The sequence below is a fragment of the Carassius carassius genome, chromosome 29, assembly GCF_963082965.1.
Source record: "Carassius carassius chromosome 29, fCarCar2.1, whole genome shotgun sequence".
Taxonomy (NCBI): Eukaryota; Metazoa; Chordata; class Actinopteri; order Cypriniformes; family Cyprinidae; genus Carassius; species Carassius carassius.
Genome location: NC_081783.1, coordinates 13,803,073 through 13,821,369, shown reverse-complemented (window position 1 = coordinate 13,821,369; position 18,297 = coordinate 13,803,073). Strand labels below are relative to the sequence as shown.

Genomic DNA, 18,297 nt, shown 5'->3' with positions numbered 1-18,297 from the left:
GCGGTTTAATAAATTAATTGCAATTTATTCATCCTCTTTTTTTTCAGTAGCTCCAAACAGCTCAAAGATCTAACCAAATAGCAATCTGTCAAATAAACACATTTAAAATCTATATAGTCTGAAAGCCTTTCCCACAACTAACTTTTAACTTCATCCTTGCTAACCATCCTTGAATGTGTTCATCCAACCTGCATTAGATGTCTGACTGTTCCTAAGGGGACATTTTTACAATGTTTTAAAACATTACATAGACTTCAGCACAAGAGAGCAAGCAACTACCAGAAAACATACTGTTTGTATGTGTACTGAGGGTACTTAAATGGACCGAATGCTTCTTTTTCAGAAATCAAAATAAGAGTGTTGCATTTTCAGTCAGGAATTATTTACAGTGGAAAATAAAACATGCGCTAGTGTTCACAAACTAGGCTGGCAACACAACAATGCCACCAATGACTTTAGAAACAGAGCTGTTCTTGGACATCTACAATTGCTTTCTTCATTTAGTAACACTAAATTACAGTGTAAACAGATAAACAGTTCAGAAAGCAGTATAATGACATTAGTACTTTCAGTATAGGAAGGATGTGAAGATCTGAGTAGTCTTCATCACATGAGAGGCTCTAAGGTGGGCCATGGATATCCGTTGTATTAAATTTGTTTCTATAGTTCTCTCATTACTGATAAATGTGGATACAACATGGTTTAGAACACACTTTCTTCACTTGTTATAAGTACTATTTGAAATAAGTGTAATTTATGAAGGAATCTGAAATGTATTTAAACATCAATTTAAACTGGTCTAAAAAAAGTAGATTACAATTACTCTTCATTTTTGTAACTCACTCATGAATATTCAATAAACCAGCTTGCTTCATTCAGTGATAATGGCATCAATTGAATGCCATCATCTTTGCAAATCTGAAAAACAATGGAGTAACATGGGAAATTTTTTTACATATATTTTAAACCAGTGCTTTCCTAAAGCAGAATGGAAGCTTTACCCTTCAAACTAGGTTATATCCTGTTTAATCATACTTCAGTGTTATGAGAGAACTGTTGTAAAATATGAGTGTTTATGCTGCTTTGCATGCAAATTGTGAAATGAAGTAAGACTGGTCCTTTTACAATCCATTGACATGATTTCAAAGGTCTGATGGATCTGAAATCTAATGCCTGTAAAATAATCATTTATTAGCCTCGTCTCTATCCAGCTGGAATCCTCTCTGTATTGGCTATGGTTTTGCTATATTATCAGCTACTGAAACTCTGTACAGGTTAGTGCTTGGTTGATGCGGGACAGATGTAACATAAGACCTCAGCTCATGGGATGGTTGGAGAGAATGGGATGCTCATGGTCGCTTGAGGTTTGATTAGTTTTCCTTCTGCTCCATCCTGATCTCCATTCTGCAATGTGTCATGACATTATAAAATCTCCAGATCCACATGCCGCACCTCAGGATTACGTTGCTGTCGGGAGATACAGAGCAGGAGTCAATCGAGGTAAAATGAGGAATAGTAAGTACTAACTTACACATTACCATTCAAATATTTTTTTTTCTTTTCTTTTATTAAGAAAGAAAAAAGTGGCAGTAAATACATTTACATGTATTGAAAAAATGCTGATTTTTATCTTCACCAAAGAATCCTGAAAAAATGTATCACAGTTTTCACAAAATATTAATCAAAATGTTTTAACATTAATGCAACTGTTTTATATGTTGATAATAAATGCTACAATGGTATAAAAAAGTTTTATACTAAAATGCTAAAATCTTCATATGATGTTGCTAAAAAGAACATTATTTTGTGTATTTGGTGTAATGCAATGTGTTTAAGCAGTTTAAGGTACAAAAAACATTATTTTCCACGTAATGTTCATTATCGTTTCTCCTCTGTGCCCCGCCTTCTGAAACGCATTGGTTTTTACAAAGCTCATCGTTCTGAAAAGCAAGGTGTGCTCTGATTGGCCAGCTATCCAGTGTGTTGTGATTGGCTGAATACCTCAAGCGTGTGACCGAAAAGTTGCACCCCTCACCATAATGTGATGCCTTCTCCCAGCACGATAAGACAAAACCCATTACAAACGAGGCATTTGTTGCATCCAGTGGGGACATAATTACTTCTTATAATGACTTGTACTGTCTTTTTACGCATTGCATTTTGTATCGCGCTGTGTAAACATAACACCATGTCTGCATTTGTGATCAGAGAATCGACAAACAACAAGCGATAATTTACTCTGCTCAAAACTCGCATTTGAATCGTAAGTGGCAAAATCTTTAAATATGAAAACGTACTTACAGACTGTGAGCCAGAAGCGCCAGACTGTCCTTGCAAAGTTGGAACTGCCCCACTTTTTTAGAAACAGCCACATTATAGGCTAATCTCCCACACACACATCTGAATATTTGGGACTGTTTTGTCCCAATTTTGTTTAACTGTTCTGGAACAGTATTGTAAATACAACTTAACCACTGATTTCTAGTTGTCTCCACTTTTGGAAGACCAAACAAAGTAGTTTCACTTTCACAACGAAAAACAGTGTCCCCACGACATGGCGGTGGTGGCAACAATATTACAGCGAGAATCAAAGTTACACCTTCTTTCTGTGCGTGAACATTTGGGTGGCGTTATGCAAATCTTGCCACACAGTGACGTAGACATGTGGGGGCATGTTTAAACAAGGTGTTTTAGGAGGGTGTGGACGAGTCTTAACTTCTACAAAAAATATCTCTCTGGGTTTGAGACTTTAGTCTTTGCAACGTTAGGGATCTTATCTATTCACAAACAGCTGGTAACTCTCCAAAGAGAAAGGAAAATTTGAAATTGCATAATATGACCAATGTTCATATTTAAAGATACAAATATTTGAAATCTGGAATCTGACGCTGAAAAATTCCAAATACTGAGAAAATAGTCTTTAAAGGTGTCCAAGTTTTGATATATTTACAGTAAGAAATGTACTAAATATATTCATGCAACGTGATCTTTTCTTAATATCCTAATGATTTTAGGCATAAAAGAAAGATTTATAATTTTGACCCATACAATGTATTGTTGGCAATTGCCACAAATATACCCATACTACTTATGACTGGTTTTGTGCTCCAGGGTCACATTTATGGTGTGCCTATCTGTGAACAGTTTTTAAGAAAACATTGGTTTCTTAGTGTGGAAAATATTTAAAAGAATCTTTTTTTTTTCATTGTAAAGAACCTTTTGTACAATAGAAAGGTTCCATGTTTGTTAAAGGTTTTTCATAGAACCACAGACATCAATTAAGAACTTGAGTGTGGTCTTCTCAGATACCTTAAGTTCTTTCTCTAGACGGTCCACCTCTGCTCCTAAGGTGTCAATAATGTTCTCCCCATGCTTCAACATAAAGTTCTCCAGCTCCTCTGGCGTCTTCACCTGCTGAATGTCCTGCAATATGTAAGCACACAGTTAACACTATTACCCTTATGCGTTGTTGGGGACGTTTACGTCAACTAGGGGGTAAAGTTGAGTCTTATTTCAAGTCTTATTTTTTAAAAACTTAAACCCACTGTGGGCAAATTCACTACCCTTTCGTTATGTTCATGGATGAAAACATCCACTAAATTAAACTGCTGTAAAAATGTATCAGATAAATATTTTTTTTTCTAATTTTTTTTGCATAAATCTATTAAATCAACCTCAGTCCTGATCAAAACTACCAAATGTTTGAGAGAGAGAGAGAGAGAGAGAGAGAGAGAGAGAGAGAGAGAGAGAGAGAGAGAGAGAGAGAGAGAGAGAGAGAGACCTTTGTGCAATAACCTTGATGTATCTGAAAAAATCCAAATATGCACCTCAGCTCTCAGAACTATATGGAGTAAACAATAAAAAAAGAAGTGTGTTGCCTGCTGCAACACCTGCTGCCTTTTGATGGTGAAAAGTACGGATGGGCTATGTGTGAAATGCTTGTCTTTTCTTGATGGTAAAGCCAGTTTAAAACCTTAAAATCCTGTAAAAAAAAACTACTTTGCAGCAGAATTATGAACAATGTATTATGAACCAAAATGAAATACCAACTTCAAATAAGCTGCAGCTCGCTGGAGGGGTCAAGCTGCATAATCATTTCTAAAACTTTGGTACAAGTCAAGCCCTTTCTCGTGTTGCTTGCTGCTCTTCTCACCATCAAATGACCAGCAGGATGGCATGCAAGTGTTTAAATCCACGTACTTTGCTTTTGTTTAGTCTATACTTATCACCACAATTAAAAGGCAGCAGGTGCATAAATACACTTCTGTTTACTCCATGTAGTTCTGAGAGCTGAGGTGTACATTTTGATTTTCTCAAATATATCAAGGTAATTCCGCAAAGGACTTTCTCTCTCACACACTCTCTCTCTCTCTCTCTCTCTCTCTCTCTCTCTCTCTCTCTCTCTCTCTCTCTCTCTCTCACACACACACACACACAATATAATATGCTGTTATACTCCATATAGCTTCATATACAAGTCAAAAACTAAGCTTTTTTTGCACAGGCCTATCTAAAGGGTTAATGGTCCCACCTAGTGATCAACTGTAAAAAATAAAAAATGTTACCTCTTCCCAACAGGGAAAACCACAAACAATCAAGAATGCATGATTATATGGTGTCATGGATTTGCAATCAAAAAATGTCGTTTTAATGGAAGTCAATGGGGCACAAACAGCCACCAACAACAAATGAGGGAGAAATTTTTTTAATCTAATGCTGCACAAAAAATAAAAATGCATCAAAGCCAATGATGTTACTAATCTTTGACATGCCCAAGACTGTGATAAAAGGTAAAAATAAAATCCAGCCATAATTACTTTTATATTGAAAATATGTCATTTTGTTTGTTTCCCCCCCCAAATCAGTGACATCATTTATAAACTTGGGAATTAAAGAGTTAAAATCTTGGATTTTTTTTTAAACATTTGGTAGTTTTTATCAGGACTGAGGTTGATTAATAGATTTATATAAAATATTTGAAAAAAAAATATTTATCTGATACATTTTTACAGCAGTTTAATTGAGTGGATGTTTTCATCTCGAACATAACGAAAGGGTAGTGAATTTGAACAATGCACAATGGTTAATATGCAGAGTTCACAAAATGATGATTCTTTAGCAAAAACTACCATGAATTAGTTTGAGTGCTTATAGTTTAGTCACTTATATGAAACAACGGACAGTCTTGAGACAAATTCTGAAAGTCAGGTCAGATGATCTACATCACAGCAGAAGCCTTTTAGCACGTACGTTGAGGATCTGTTCAATGTCTTGCTTCTCCAGGTATGATCGTGTCACCACCCGCCCATCAAAGTCCACCTCTGCCTTGAAGCGCACTTTGCTCAGCCCCATATCTGTGGCTTTGACATCATGAATCGCCCTGGAGACAAAATGACCTGAAGTGAGGACATCAAATCTAATTTCATCAAAGCACGAATGTGCACTGATGTAACTCTGTCTGAGCAAGCTTACATTTCAGAATGTGATGCCTGCCTAAATTTGAAAAGCATTTGAAGCATGCTGCTTCTGCCTCCTTGTTAAAGCAAATAAGATGGCAGGTTTTTGCTGATGAAGCTCTTATTATGCAGACTGTGTACATGTAATGGACACATACAATGGAGATAGGACTGACCTGACAGCAGGGTCACTTTCCAGAAACTCTGTGAGCTTCTGCACATGCTCGGCCTGGATGGAGCGACCCAGCAGAGCCTCTGTGTTAGTGTAGATGAGGAATGCAGATACCGTTCCTAACAGGGTGCCCACACCCAGAGAACCCAGACTGTCATAGTAGGGGTTACCTATGAAAGAGAGACATTAAATTCATTAAATGTCATGTATGTGTGAGACTAATAGTGTGCATCAATGGTGCCGGATGACATTCTGACAAATTAATATAGCATCTACCATGAATAAGGTTACCCACGACCCACTGAGTAATAATAATAAAAAAAAAATGGTGCAATGAGCTGTGTGTGTAATATTAGCAGTATCTAAATGGCAACTAAATGGCACATTTTTACATTTATGCACATAAAGGTTAAGTAACAATGAATTCTGAAGTAATCCATTTAGCTATATGCTAAAATTCACACACAAATGTTAATTATCTTGAATGACAATTGATTTGTTCTGCCTACGCTCTCGAAATAAATATTACTATAATACTTATATACTAATGCACTTTACAATATAAATTGTTTCTTGAGTATCAAATCAGCATATTAGAATGATTTCTAAAGGATCATAGAGGATTAATAGAGTAATGACTGCTGAAAATTCAGCTTTACCAACACAGCAATAGATTACATTTTAAAATGAATTATAATAGAAATAGTGCAGTCAAATGATTAATCGTGATTAATCACATCCAAAATAAAAGTTTTTGTTTACATAATATGCGTGTGTGTATGGTGTATATTTATGATCTATATATAAATATACACACATCATTTATTTCAAAAATATTTACATGTATATATTTACACTCATAATTTATAAATCTATTTAATAAATAAACGTTACATATTTGTAAATATATATATATATATATAAAAAACACATTATGTAAACAAAAACTTATTTTGGACTAAATAGTAAATAGTTCTTTTAAACTGTAATAATATTTTACTACTGTACTGTTTTTACTTCATTTATTTATCAAATAAATATCAATAAGACTCTTATTTCAAAAGAGAAAACCTTACCGATAGCAATCTTATGAACTATAGTGTAAGTGACTTAGTATACAGCAGTCTGCCACAATAGAGACCTCTAGTGGTACAAACAAAAGTGCATTTTTTTTCCCTTTTAAAGCCCTGCTATGTAAAATAACATTGCTGTTAGTTTCATGGTTGATTACACTTCAATAACATACAACTGTAGTAAGCGCCAGATAATAAACAGAGCTGAAACTGCCATCAGGGCTGTTCTCAAGCATGAAAGCAGGTTTACTGAATAGAGCATTATCCAGATCTCTACACAAATTTTCCACAAAGCCATGAAAACCACAGGGCAAGAGGAAGAAGCTTCTGGGCAGCCATAAGTGTTGACTTTGTGTGTGCACAGAAGTGCGTTTAGAGCTGGATTTACAAAGCTTAAAAAGAACATCAAATGCTCTTTATAAAGGGGATAAAGCTCAGGCCCATGTGCTTATTAAACCTGACCCTGTGGTAGAGACCACGGTTAGCATGAAACAGGGGGGTCAGGCAATTTTTTATTTAAAGTACCTGTGAGAGATGTTAGTCCCATACATCCAGCTGCCAGCACCACCCCGAGCACAGCAGCAGTATCCTCCAACAGGACCACGTTAGTGCTGGGGTCTCGACTTTGCATCACTGTCATACACAAACAAATAAACATTATCAAACTGATCATCTCCTAACTGTGTCAAAACTATAATCACAATCTAATAACATACAAGGCTAATAGAAGAGTTAACCAAAGGTACATACCGTACTCATAAAAGGACAAGCCTTGCTCATGTGCACTCTTCTTGATCTCGTTAATGGCCACCAATAGTGTAGCTTTATGAGGAATCAGCAGACAGATGATATTAAAATAGTGACACTGTCAGACCTTTCTGAATGTTAATGAAAATATGGAAGAGGAAACCACATCTCACCTCCTTCAGATACAAGAGATCCTGCTAAAATACAATAAGCCTGCAAAAGACAATTAAAAATATCAGCAATATTCACTACTGTTCAAATTTTAAGGTCAGTAAGATTTTGTAAAGGCATTTATACTACTACAAAGATTTCTATTTCAAATAAATGCTGCTATTTTTTAATTCCTATTCATTAAATAATCCAAATTTTTTTTTAGCACATATTCCAACAAAAATAACATTTATGAAGGATCATGTGTCACTGAAGACTGGAGTAATGGTTGCTGAAAATTCAACTTTGATTTTTCATCACCCCTGTACAGAAGAGATATTGGGGCATTGGAGATGCTTGTTGGAGATGTGGGGGGGGGGGGTGGTGCTAACCATTTCCACATTTTTTGGGACTGCAAAGTTATCTCTCAGTATTGGTCCAGAATTCATGAGCATATACAGAATATTTTTGCATTTGTTTTTCCATTTGCTTTTGATACCCTATATCTCAGTAATATATCATCGGATAAACTGGACTCGAAGGACAAGAAACTTCTGTACATCCTATTGGCAGCAAGTAAAAAGGCTTTAACAAGGAGATGGCTTAAACCAGAACCACCAACAACTGGGGACTGGATAAACATTGTTTACGAGATCTTCATAATGGAAAAACTGTCCTTTTCACTCAAAGTGCAGAGGGACACTTTCTATAAGATGTGGTCCAAGTGGACGGAATATGTTAAACCGGTTAGATCTGAATTTCTGTAAACACTGCTGCTTCTTACTAATTGTACAATGATTTAAAAGTTTAAATGAACAACATAAATATTATGGATGTAATTTGTTTTCCCCGCCACCCGCACTTGAGTTCTGTTGTTCTTGTGTTAAAAAGTTAAAAATGGTAAAGCAATGTAATGTACTTCATGTGCCCAACAATGTGTGAAATTCCACATGCTTTTCCAATAAAAGATAATATAAAAAAAAAAAAAAGAAAATTCAACTTTGCCATCACAAGATTAAATTGCATATTAAAATACATTCAAATAGAAACGGTAGTATAAATTTCACAATATTAAGATTTTTACTGTATCTTTGATTAAATAAATGCAGCCTTAAAAATCTTACAAACACCAACCTTTCCAAAGGTAATTCCACATCACAGACTTCATATAATTTTGTACATCTACAAGTTAACCCAATGCTACTAACCCAGAGCAGTGATTCTATTGGCTGAGGATGCAGTAGTCCCATAATGCCGTGATACCAGGACAAGCCAGCACCCATCATGAAGATGCCAACTCCGCTGATGAGAGAGGCGATGTAACGCATGTTGGAGAAGCCATACCTGTAATAACAGAGAACAGCTGGCTTAGACATGACAACATGACCAGAGGACAACATCAGTCTGTAAGAGCTGTACGTACGGATGGACGGCATCTGGGTTCCGGACAGACTGGCTGATGCCCAGTGCAAGAAGAGCCTTTTAAAGAGAGAGTATAAGAGATGAACTGAAAGAATGAACAAGTATACATGTCCATGTAAATTATTTCTGAATCATACACCATCTTTTGAAGGTATACCCTGGAGGATGGCATGAATGCCAAATTACCTGATTGCAGGTGTCAGCCAGAGAGTGGATGGCTTCAGAAAACATACTGGCAGATCCTGTATAAACCCACGCCAACAGCTTGAAGAAAAAATTCAGTCCATTTCTGCAGTAAAAAATAAATTAAATAAAAAATTATATCTCCACTTGATACACAAATACACTGATGTTCAAAACAGTAATACACTTATTTAGCAATGCTGTGTGAAATTTACCAAAAGTAAAAAATCGTGTTTTTCAAATAACTTAATCAAAGAAACCTGTAAAAAAGTGTATCATAGTAAATACTAAGAACATTTTAAGCAGGCAGCACAACTGTATTGCAATATGTTACAATAGAAAACTGTATTTTTACAATATTATTCACAATTATTTCACTGTTCTTTTTGTTATCAAATGAATGCAGCCTTGTTAAAAATAAGAGACTTCTTTGGAAAAAATAAATGAATAATTGTACTATGTTCACAGAGAAATGTAACAGATTCCTCAAGCAACACATAATTACATAATTTGGCTTGCTGTATAATATACTAGACACAGATCTGGTTGTTTTGAGGCTAACAGTCAGTGTAGGTCATACCTCGTGGAAGCACATGTCTTTTAACTCAATATCCTTCATCTAATAGCTAGAAAGCATGCGGTTGGTAAAGCTTACATGCATATAGCCACCATCACCACTTTTCCCGGTCCTTGTAGAAATGTCGCTCTCGTCCTAGACCGAGGCTATAGGAGTCAAAAATGATCAAAAACACAGTTAGCTAAAAACACATTGTACTCATCGATATGCTCTGCTTTGGGGGTTAAATAAGGAGCATCATGAAAATACGAATATCAAAAAACATCAAGAAAGAGAAAATGGAAGAAAGAGACAGAAGCTGAGAAATATCATGAATCATGAGGACTAGCTGGGGCATTAGTAGTACCAAAACATAAAAATCATAGTGATAGGCTTCAACTTGTTTTTACCTTCGTGTTCCCCCAGAAGTCTTTGTACTCCTTCAACAGCTTCTGATTTCTAAATATGTCTTATGGGTGAGAAAGAGAAAGAATGATGGTTATTTAGACAGTAGATGACATGAAAACATTAGAGTGCAGATCATGCAGTAAATGAGGAGAAATTGACATACTTTCTTGGTACTCCCTTTCCACCTCTTTCCTGAGATTCTTCTCTCTGGCAAGTGCTTCTTGACTTCCCCAAACATCCAGTGCTCTAAATAAAGACACCGAAACAGCTAATTGATCTTTCTATCATAATATCAGATCCTTGTACCTCATGCCAAATAGTTTCTAAGTGCACCTCAGTTTAAAAGGTTGGGGTCAGTAAGACTGCATACTGTTTATGCTCATCAAGGCTGCAATTATTTGATCAAAAATACAGCAAAATATTTCTTGCTTAATATTTTTGTGGAAAATGTCAGCATTTTTGTCCTATAGTTCTTAGTAACTTAGTAAATGTAAGTGTAAATGAAACTGTATCTTACTGACCCAAACTTTTGAACGGTAGTGTGTGCGTAAATATATATATATATATATATGGTAGTGTATCAGTTGTACATACTTTGCCTCCACATCTGATCGCAGGAAGACGGTGAAGGCTTCTGTGTCGTCATGGGGACTACGTCGACGGATTTTTCTAAGCTGCTCAAGGTCACTTTGAACACACAAAATGCATAGATTCACATGTGAACATAGTAGCTAACTGGATTACAACCAAGTAAACTACAACACTCCACCTCCTAAAGGTACCTGGGTTTGAGGCAGAACTCGTTCATAGCTCTAACTGTGGTAATGAAATTATTCTGGGTGTATTTGGTGCCATATTCCCTTTTTTTCAGGACAGCCCGTACTGAAAACACAGGAAACATGCAAGACAGTTAAAATATATAGAATTGTGACATACATTCTGATTGGCCCGAAAGGAAAGTGTCTGTGCGTAAAACAAGGCTGAGCTACCTTTCACTTGAATGTTCTCTGCTTTCGACAAACCTTGAGTTTTGGAACCTCAAATGCAAAAAAAACAACAACAACAACAACACCAAATTGATTAAAACCAATAACATTTAGAATAAATCATAATTACCACATATACATTATATAATATATAAATATATAAGACACTATTTTTATTTACTCACAAAAACCTAAAAATACTAATTGTTTATAGACACGAGCACATTTTGAGTTAATTTAAAAGCCTGTGAACAAATACAAAATAATGCAGAATCATTACCAGCTGTTTTTGCAGAGGACTGTGCAGATTGTTCTTTCTCAGTGGGCTTTGGCTCTACAGGACCCTCTGGAGATCCACTTTTATCACTGCCTGATGTGGAACAGTACTGGACCTGTGTCCACGTTAAGGATGTGACTCTGGAATCTGGAAAGCTAAACCAGAGTTTGTGCACCCCTCCTCCACTTTTCCAACCTATGGAGTACATCACATGTTGCATGATTGGAATGATTTCCGGATCTAGTCTAGATTTATTAAAACTCCCAATGTTGAATAACAAAACAAGAGACTGAATTAAATAAACATGCTCTCTCAGTCCATATATTGACAAAACATGCAAATGACACTGTGTGACGCTCTTACCATAACATGGCTTTGCTATTTTAGAGGGTCTCTGAGATAAAGGGGCTCGTTGTTGCATGTAGACCCGGGAGAGGACTTGCCATGGTCTGTGGGCCAGGCAGGGGAACATCCTCTCTGTGGCAAGTCCAGGCGACACACACTCAATCCTGCTGGACATTGATATTACATTATCTTAGTAAATACAAATCTCTGGATGTATGTCATAATCTGAAAACAATGAAGCATATAGTATAAAAAAAAGGGGGAGAGTGGACTGGTCAGATTAAGGCTATTAGAGAAACGTGATTGATCATATGACCATCCACATGAAATCTCTATGCACAAAACTGAACACATTACACAGGATTTTAATAAACTCTATAAATAAATGTTGCCCACAATCACAGTGCATATCTATCTATCTATCTATCTATCTATCTATCTATCTATCTATCTATCTATCTATCTATCTCACACATTGAAAACTAACGTTAAGGTCAGCTAATTAGCTAAATGTGACAATTAGTTCCAAGATAACTTTTCCAGTTACATAAAACCTTTCAATTTCAGCAAAGTCGGAAATATTTGAAGCTAGTATAAACACTTGCAAGCTTTTTTAGATCAGCATAAATTTAGAATTACCACTAAGTTAAATGATAGCATTACCAGCTAGAAATCTTGTTAACGCGTCCCTGTGCCAAGAAACGGATGTCTGAACGTCCGACTGCTTTAATTTCTATCAGATTAATTGAAGACTGCCGCTCTGACAACAACACACTGCTAACTGAATCAAGTGCTTTTCAGTTAGCTTAGCATGACAGCTACATCTTAGCAAGTGCTACGGTTGCTACATATTACACACAGAAGCTAATATAATAGACACTCTCGGTATTATTTACCTTTATATAGCTCAGTCCATTATTTACTAGTGGTGGGGTGAGCGGCTATCTCAACACGGTCCATATCAAATACTTCCAACACCGAAAGCAATGAAGACCGAGAGCTCGCGAGATCGTGAGTCATTGAACGAGAGAGAGAGAGGGTTAACGTTAGATTTGAAATTGCGCCTGCAGTGTCACAGAGAGGTCTAACAGTGGAGGAGCCTGTCACTGGAGCAGTGCTGTTGAGATATCTGTAAAACTATCTCTTTAAAGATTCAAAACTTTTTTTTAAAACTAACATAATTATACAGCCTCTGCGGGTTAGACTAAACCATATTTTAAAATAGTAAATGAAAAAAATGGAAATTCATGTCAGCCCAACGTATATTTTATAAAAATAATAATAATTATTATTAAACATTTTAAGTACAAGAACAAAACGGTTTTAAGATGAAAAAACATATATAATAGTGCATATGTCCAGAATATACATTTAACACAAAAATTAGGATACATTGCTTGTACATTTTAATGCTGCCTACCAAATAAATAAGCTTTAATAAAATACATATTATTAAATTATAACAAAGACTGCATGTTGGAAAACTTAGGAAGTAGTATTTGAATATACAAAGACATATAAAGTAAAAATATTTTTCAACATGTTTCAAAGACATGAGCAAAACAACAACAAAAAAGATAATCTATTTTTATTTGTATTTTCCTCAGTCCCATTCAGAAAAGGCTTCAAGCTCTTGGAGCCACTGCTTCTCTACCTTCAAAAAGAGAGATAACAAAACAGTTAGGATATGCATTTTACTATATAGACATCTTTTTGTGACTACATATCAGTTTACATACAGTATTCCAATAACTTTAGAAGTATCCACCTGTTCATTTTTCAGGTTAGTCAGGCTCAGCACTGAGGGTTTGTCTGCGATGATCATTCTGGTTTCCTGACTTTGAGGAAGCTGTATTGGGGACAGGGAATTTCTCTGGATGTTTGCTGCCTCAAAGACATTGTTTATGAAGTTGACGGAATTTTTAGAGATTATTTCTGAGCGTCGTCTCTTGGTAGGGGTAAAGCTTGAGTATTGAAGTTCAGAGTGAATCCTCTTAGAAGACAGTTCTGGTGGATTTTCAAACTCTAAAAAAAGGATGATTCAACATCTTTCAAAAATACCAATCTCAGCCAACTCTATTAATGATTTCTGTGGCTCTTTAAAGTCAATGACCCCCCCAAAGGACATGAAATGAAAACAATTATAATGCCAAAATTCCCAGTATCATATCATTTCTAGGAAACATTCTTTTATGAAGACTATTAAATTTGTTTAAAAACGTACCTTCCTCCCAGCCATCAAGACTACTCTGTTCAGTGCTAACAACCTCCACCACCTTGTGAGGACATGACAATTACAAACATTCAAAGGCGAAATCATGAAAGCAGAAATGAAATAATCTAAAAGAAGCTTAAGCAAAAGCACCTTGTCTTTATTGCACCTGCGCCTTGGAGTAAAGCGCCCATCCACAATGCTTTGAAGAGCCTGCTTTAGTGAGGCATGTAACTCGCTGGTGCTTGTGACCTAAAACAAACCCAGTTTTAAAACATTTTATACAACTTCCACAAGTTTCCAAGCACTGTTCTTAAGAATAAGAAGTGAAATGACACATAAAATAGGGTGTTTTGGGAACCAGTATAAATTATAGCCATATATTATACCTTCATGCTATCAAAACACGCTCTTCGAAACTCTCCACTGCTGCTGCTGGCAATTATACTGTTCACTGAGCTCAACACAATGGGTAAGGCAGAATCCAACCTCTGCCTGGCCTGAAGTCCACACAGAAAAGACGTATGGTTCAGTGGTCTTTAAACAATGACTAATGGCTATACTGTCATTATTGTTCCATGTATTTGTGTTCAGAAGTTTGGCGTCGGTAAGATTTTTTCAAAGGCTGCCTTTACTTGATAAAACAACTGTAAAAACAGTAGGTTTGTTACCTTTTATTATAATGTTAAATAACTCTTTTCTATATAATAACTTTCTAATAACTCTCATTTTTTATATGTTATTTATACCTGTGGTTGCAAAAGAGACTGTCAGGAGCCGTTACTCTCCAGTGTCACATGATCCATCAGTAATCATTCTAATATGCTTATTTGGTGCTCAAGACCCATTTTTATTATTATCAGTGCTGAAACAATATATATTTGATCTTTTTTTTCTTTGATGAATAGACAAGTCAAAATATCACCATTTATTTGAAATATAAATCTTTTGTAACACTGTAAAAGTCTTCACTGTCTTAATCTGACTGACTCTTAAATGTTTGAGTGCTAATTAAATAATTGAATGAAAGTAGCCAGAATATTTTACATTTCAAAATAAAGTTAATAGATGAATCTTACAGCATGTTTTTTCTGAAATCTTTTCAGCGTGTTTTTCATAGTAGTCTGGAGCATCGCCCTCACTTGATCTCCGTTGTACCAAAGAACTGCATCCAAGTGTCTCTCAAAAACCTCTTCACTGCCTGACAGATTTAAAAGCAGAATTTCAAAATATATGACCCATCTTAAGATGTATATATGATACTGAAAAGCAAACGTGACTCACTTATGAAGTCGGAGATCTGGGAGTGGAAGGGGTCAGTGTATTGAGTGAAAACGAAGACAGTCAGAGTCTGTTCTACAGCATGGCTCCATTCTGACTCAATGTCCTGCTGTACAGCACTTCTACATCTCGTTTCCTGGCTGCAGTCAGTCTCAACAGAGAATTCTACATCAGAACACAGAGATCCTATAAAGAGAAAAGCCAGAATTAAATAATATATGGAGATGCTGAAAAACTGTCTGAACAACTCTGGCCTCAAAGCCAACAGTGATTTGTAGCACAGTGCCCTTTATGCTTTGCAGCGAGGCTTCCATCCATAAAATTGTAACACAGTGAGGGAATTTGCCTTCAGTATCCTCAATTTCTCCCCATTTAGGCCTTTAATTTACCCTGGACGTTTTGTGCTTCCATGCAGCAGACTCTAGAAAGGCCGAGATCTGCCCAGGAAAGTGAAGTAGCCAAACTCTGAAGGAAACTCGTCTGTGTTTGTTGCATTAAAGGCATGCCGCATGGACTGTACACTAACATGTGCAATGAATGTTAAGGAGAATATTTTCAAAAAATATAACAATTTTTTCACAAATATGAATAAGAATCAGCATTTTTGTTCCCAGAAAAAGACAGGCAGCCTAAAGTCATACACACACTCTTAGATTTCAATAACAATATTTATGTGCACATTACAAAGGATATCCGTATGCATGAGAGACGAGTTGGCCAATTGGAATACAGATCCATACAAGGAGCAAGTGTTGCCATGGTAGCCATGCTCATTTCCCCACACAGTCCAGCCTCTATCATGTCAGTGGGAAGCACACAGCTCAGCGTGTTTCCCAATACTGGGTGCATTTGTGGACAAGACGGGAGATAGCGTACAGAGAAAGGATTTCTTCAAAATAAAATAGAAATAAAATGTGGAACGACAAACAAAATGCAAGTAGAGATTTTTAGGATGTTAAAACTCAACGACCAGTCTGAGGTGTTCATTCTGCTAGCTAATGAGTTGTTATATTTAATTAAAAAAATAGCAGGAACTGACTGTCCGTATGCGGCAGTGTCCATAGTAATGCTATGATCCATCGCTGAAACTCTACTTCCTTTCTCTCCTCCACTATAAAAGAGCAAATAAGGACAATTACACCCAAAACATTTTTTTAAATAAAAAAGAGCTTAATTAGTAGACCTGTAACACATCTTTACAATAAGAGCAACAAAAGCATTAAAACAAGTGTTGACTTCTTGACTATTATCATATACACTACCATTCAAAAGTTTTGAGTCAGTAAGATTTTTGAATCTTTTGAAAGAATCTCTTATGGTCATAAAATCTGCATTTATTTGATAAAAATACAGTAAAAAGTGTAATATTTGCTAAATATTATTATAATATTTTGGACAATATTTTTTCAAATGTAATTTGAAATCATTCTAATGCGCTGATTTGGTGCTCAGTATCCATTTCTTACTGTTATCAGTGTTGAAAACAGTTGTGTTGCTTAATATTTTTGCGGAAACCATAATTTTTCATCCATTTCTATCTAAAGGAACAGTATTTATTTGAAATAGCAATCTTTTGCAGTTTTATAAATTTCGGGATTTTTTTCTGAATAGAAGTATTAATTTCACAAAACATTTGAATACATGTTTATTTAGACAACCTGAACATTTGCTTGTGTGTCGTTGAATCGGTCTTAATCTCAGATATTATTTTCACCTGTAATAGAGAAAAAGGCAGAACCAGACCTTCACTTGAGAAGAGAGCAAAATAGATTATACATAAATCACCTCGAGGGTAAATGCTTTGGTTTATTTCAGTGTAATTGCAGGAAATGATCAGTGTTGTTACAATAGTTTAAATGTACTGCACTGGCCTCACCTGCGCATGAACCAGACTGAGTCTGTGCAGAAAGGTTTGGATCTTTGACAGTTCAGCCTCCACTGACTGACTAGTAGCCTTTTCAGCCTTTTAGAAATTAATTAATATGTGAAAACATGCCAAATATGTAATCACAATATCAGAATTAAACACAAATGACCTTTAAGGAATGAAGATACAACAAATTGTACAAAATATGTGAAAACATCCTAAATATATAAGCACAATATCTGAATAAAACAGAACTGAATTTTGTCAAAGACAAATGTCCTGGTAGATTATTTAGTGAGGAGGCACTCACATGGAAAGAATAGGTAAAAAACAAAGACCCAAAATTGTCAGTAAACCCCTGAAGCTCTTCCTGATGAACACATTCACAAGGTGGGACCTCTAAAGAAAGACTGTCTATAGCCTCTGAAAAAGAAAAACAGAAGGAACAACGTCAATCTGAACAAATTTACAATTACAATCAATAGTGTTTATTAGGCTAATAAGGTTACACACTCACCTTTCATAGCAGACTTAGAAATTTTCTTACACCAAGCACCGGCAGCTGATACTGTAAATGACATTTGACAAGATGAATGAAATATGCACAACGCATTAAGTCAGTCATTTATCAATCTTGCAGATTTAAAAAGTGAGAAGTAAATCAGGATTAGTTTAGCTCGTTGGTGTTTTACCGTTTAAAATCGCGGGAGATTCAGATAGCGCTCTCATGACAACCATCAGGCCTCCGGGCCGTTTACACTCACCACGCTCCCGATTCACTAAAGCCAAGAAACACCTCAAAACCTGCAGTTAAATACAGTTAAAACAATCATACGAGCGACATAAAGTCAATACAGTAACGTTCACTGACAAACGCAAATGCAGCTAAATAAAACGCGAAGTAAACCCCGATTAAAATACATTTGGATACACACAAAACACATTAGGGATTTAAAAACACAAGGTTGAACGTACCTGTCGTAATTTACAGTACATTTTCAATCTCAATAACAGTCAGCTTCGTCTGAAAAACCCTCAGAAAAGTTCAGTTGCGCTGTCCATCCGCTCCACTAGATGGCGCGAAAGCCTGCAGAAAGAGACACATCAGACAGCACCCTGTCACGTTCCTTTTATAGAGCTGGCCAGCAAGCACATGTAAATA

At 35.9% G+C, this 18,297-nt stretch overlaps 1 protein-coding gene across 1 annotated transcript; it reads right to left on the bottom strand.

Moving 5' to 3' along the window:
- Positions 1–4: 4 nt before the first annotated feature.
- Positions 5–18,258, bottom strand: LOC132109660 (uncharacterized). Its single transcript, XM_059515921.1, has 32 exons — positions 18,111–18,258; positions 17,828–17,939; positions 17,653–17,703; positions 17,446–17,558; positions 17,145–17,222; positions 16,927–16,982; positions 16,308–16,379; positions 15,962–16,157; positions 15,658–15,796; positions 15,272–15,454; positions 15,067–15,188; positions 14,377–14,487; positions 14,141–14,239; positions 14,000–14,051; positions 13,544–13,800; positions 11,434–11,737; positions 11,157–11,204; positions 10,950–11,049; positions 10,762–10,854; positions 10,331–10,413; positions 10,170–10,228; positions 9,859–9,926; positions 9,207–9,309; positions 9,022–9,077; positions 8,807–8,942; positions 7,622–7,661; positions 7,452–7,523; positions 7,227–7,334; positions 5,633–5,798; positions 5,251–5,380; positions 3,310–3,423; positions 5–1,467 (listed from the first exon to the last, which is right to left on the bottom strand). Exons 1-32 carry the CDS (start codon positions 18,129–18,131, stop codon positions 1,423–1,425), a joined length of 3,387 nt encoding a protein of 1,128 aa, XP_059371904.1. The 5' UTR covers positions 18,132–18,258; the 3' UTR covers positions 5–1,422.
- Positions 18,259–18,297: the final 39 nt, after the last annotated feature.

Excerpts from the sequence above, each read along its gene's own strand:
- LOC132109660 (XM_059515921.1), bottom strand. The coding sequence starts at position 18,131 with ATGTACTGTAAATTACGACAG. Across the intron at positions 14,488-15,066 it reads GATTTCAGAAAAAACATGCT|GCCAGGCAGAGGTTGGATTC; the intron begins GTAAGATTCATC and ends TGTGGACTTCAG. Across the intron at positions 11,205-11,433 it reads GTCCTCTGCAAAAACAGCTG|GTTCCAAAACTCAAGGTTTG; the intron begins GTAATGATTCTG and ends TTTGCATTTGAG.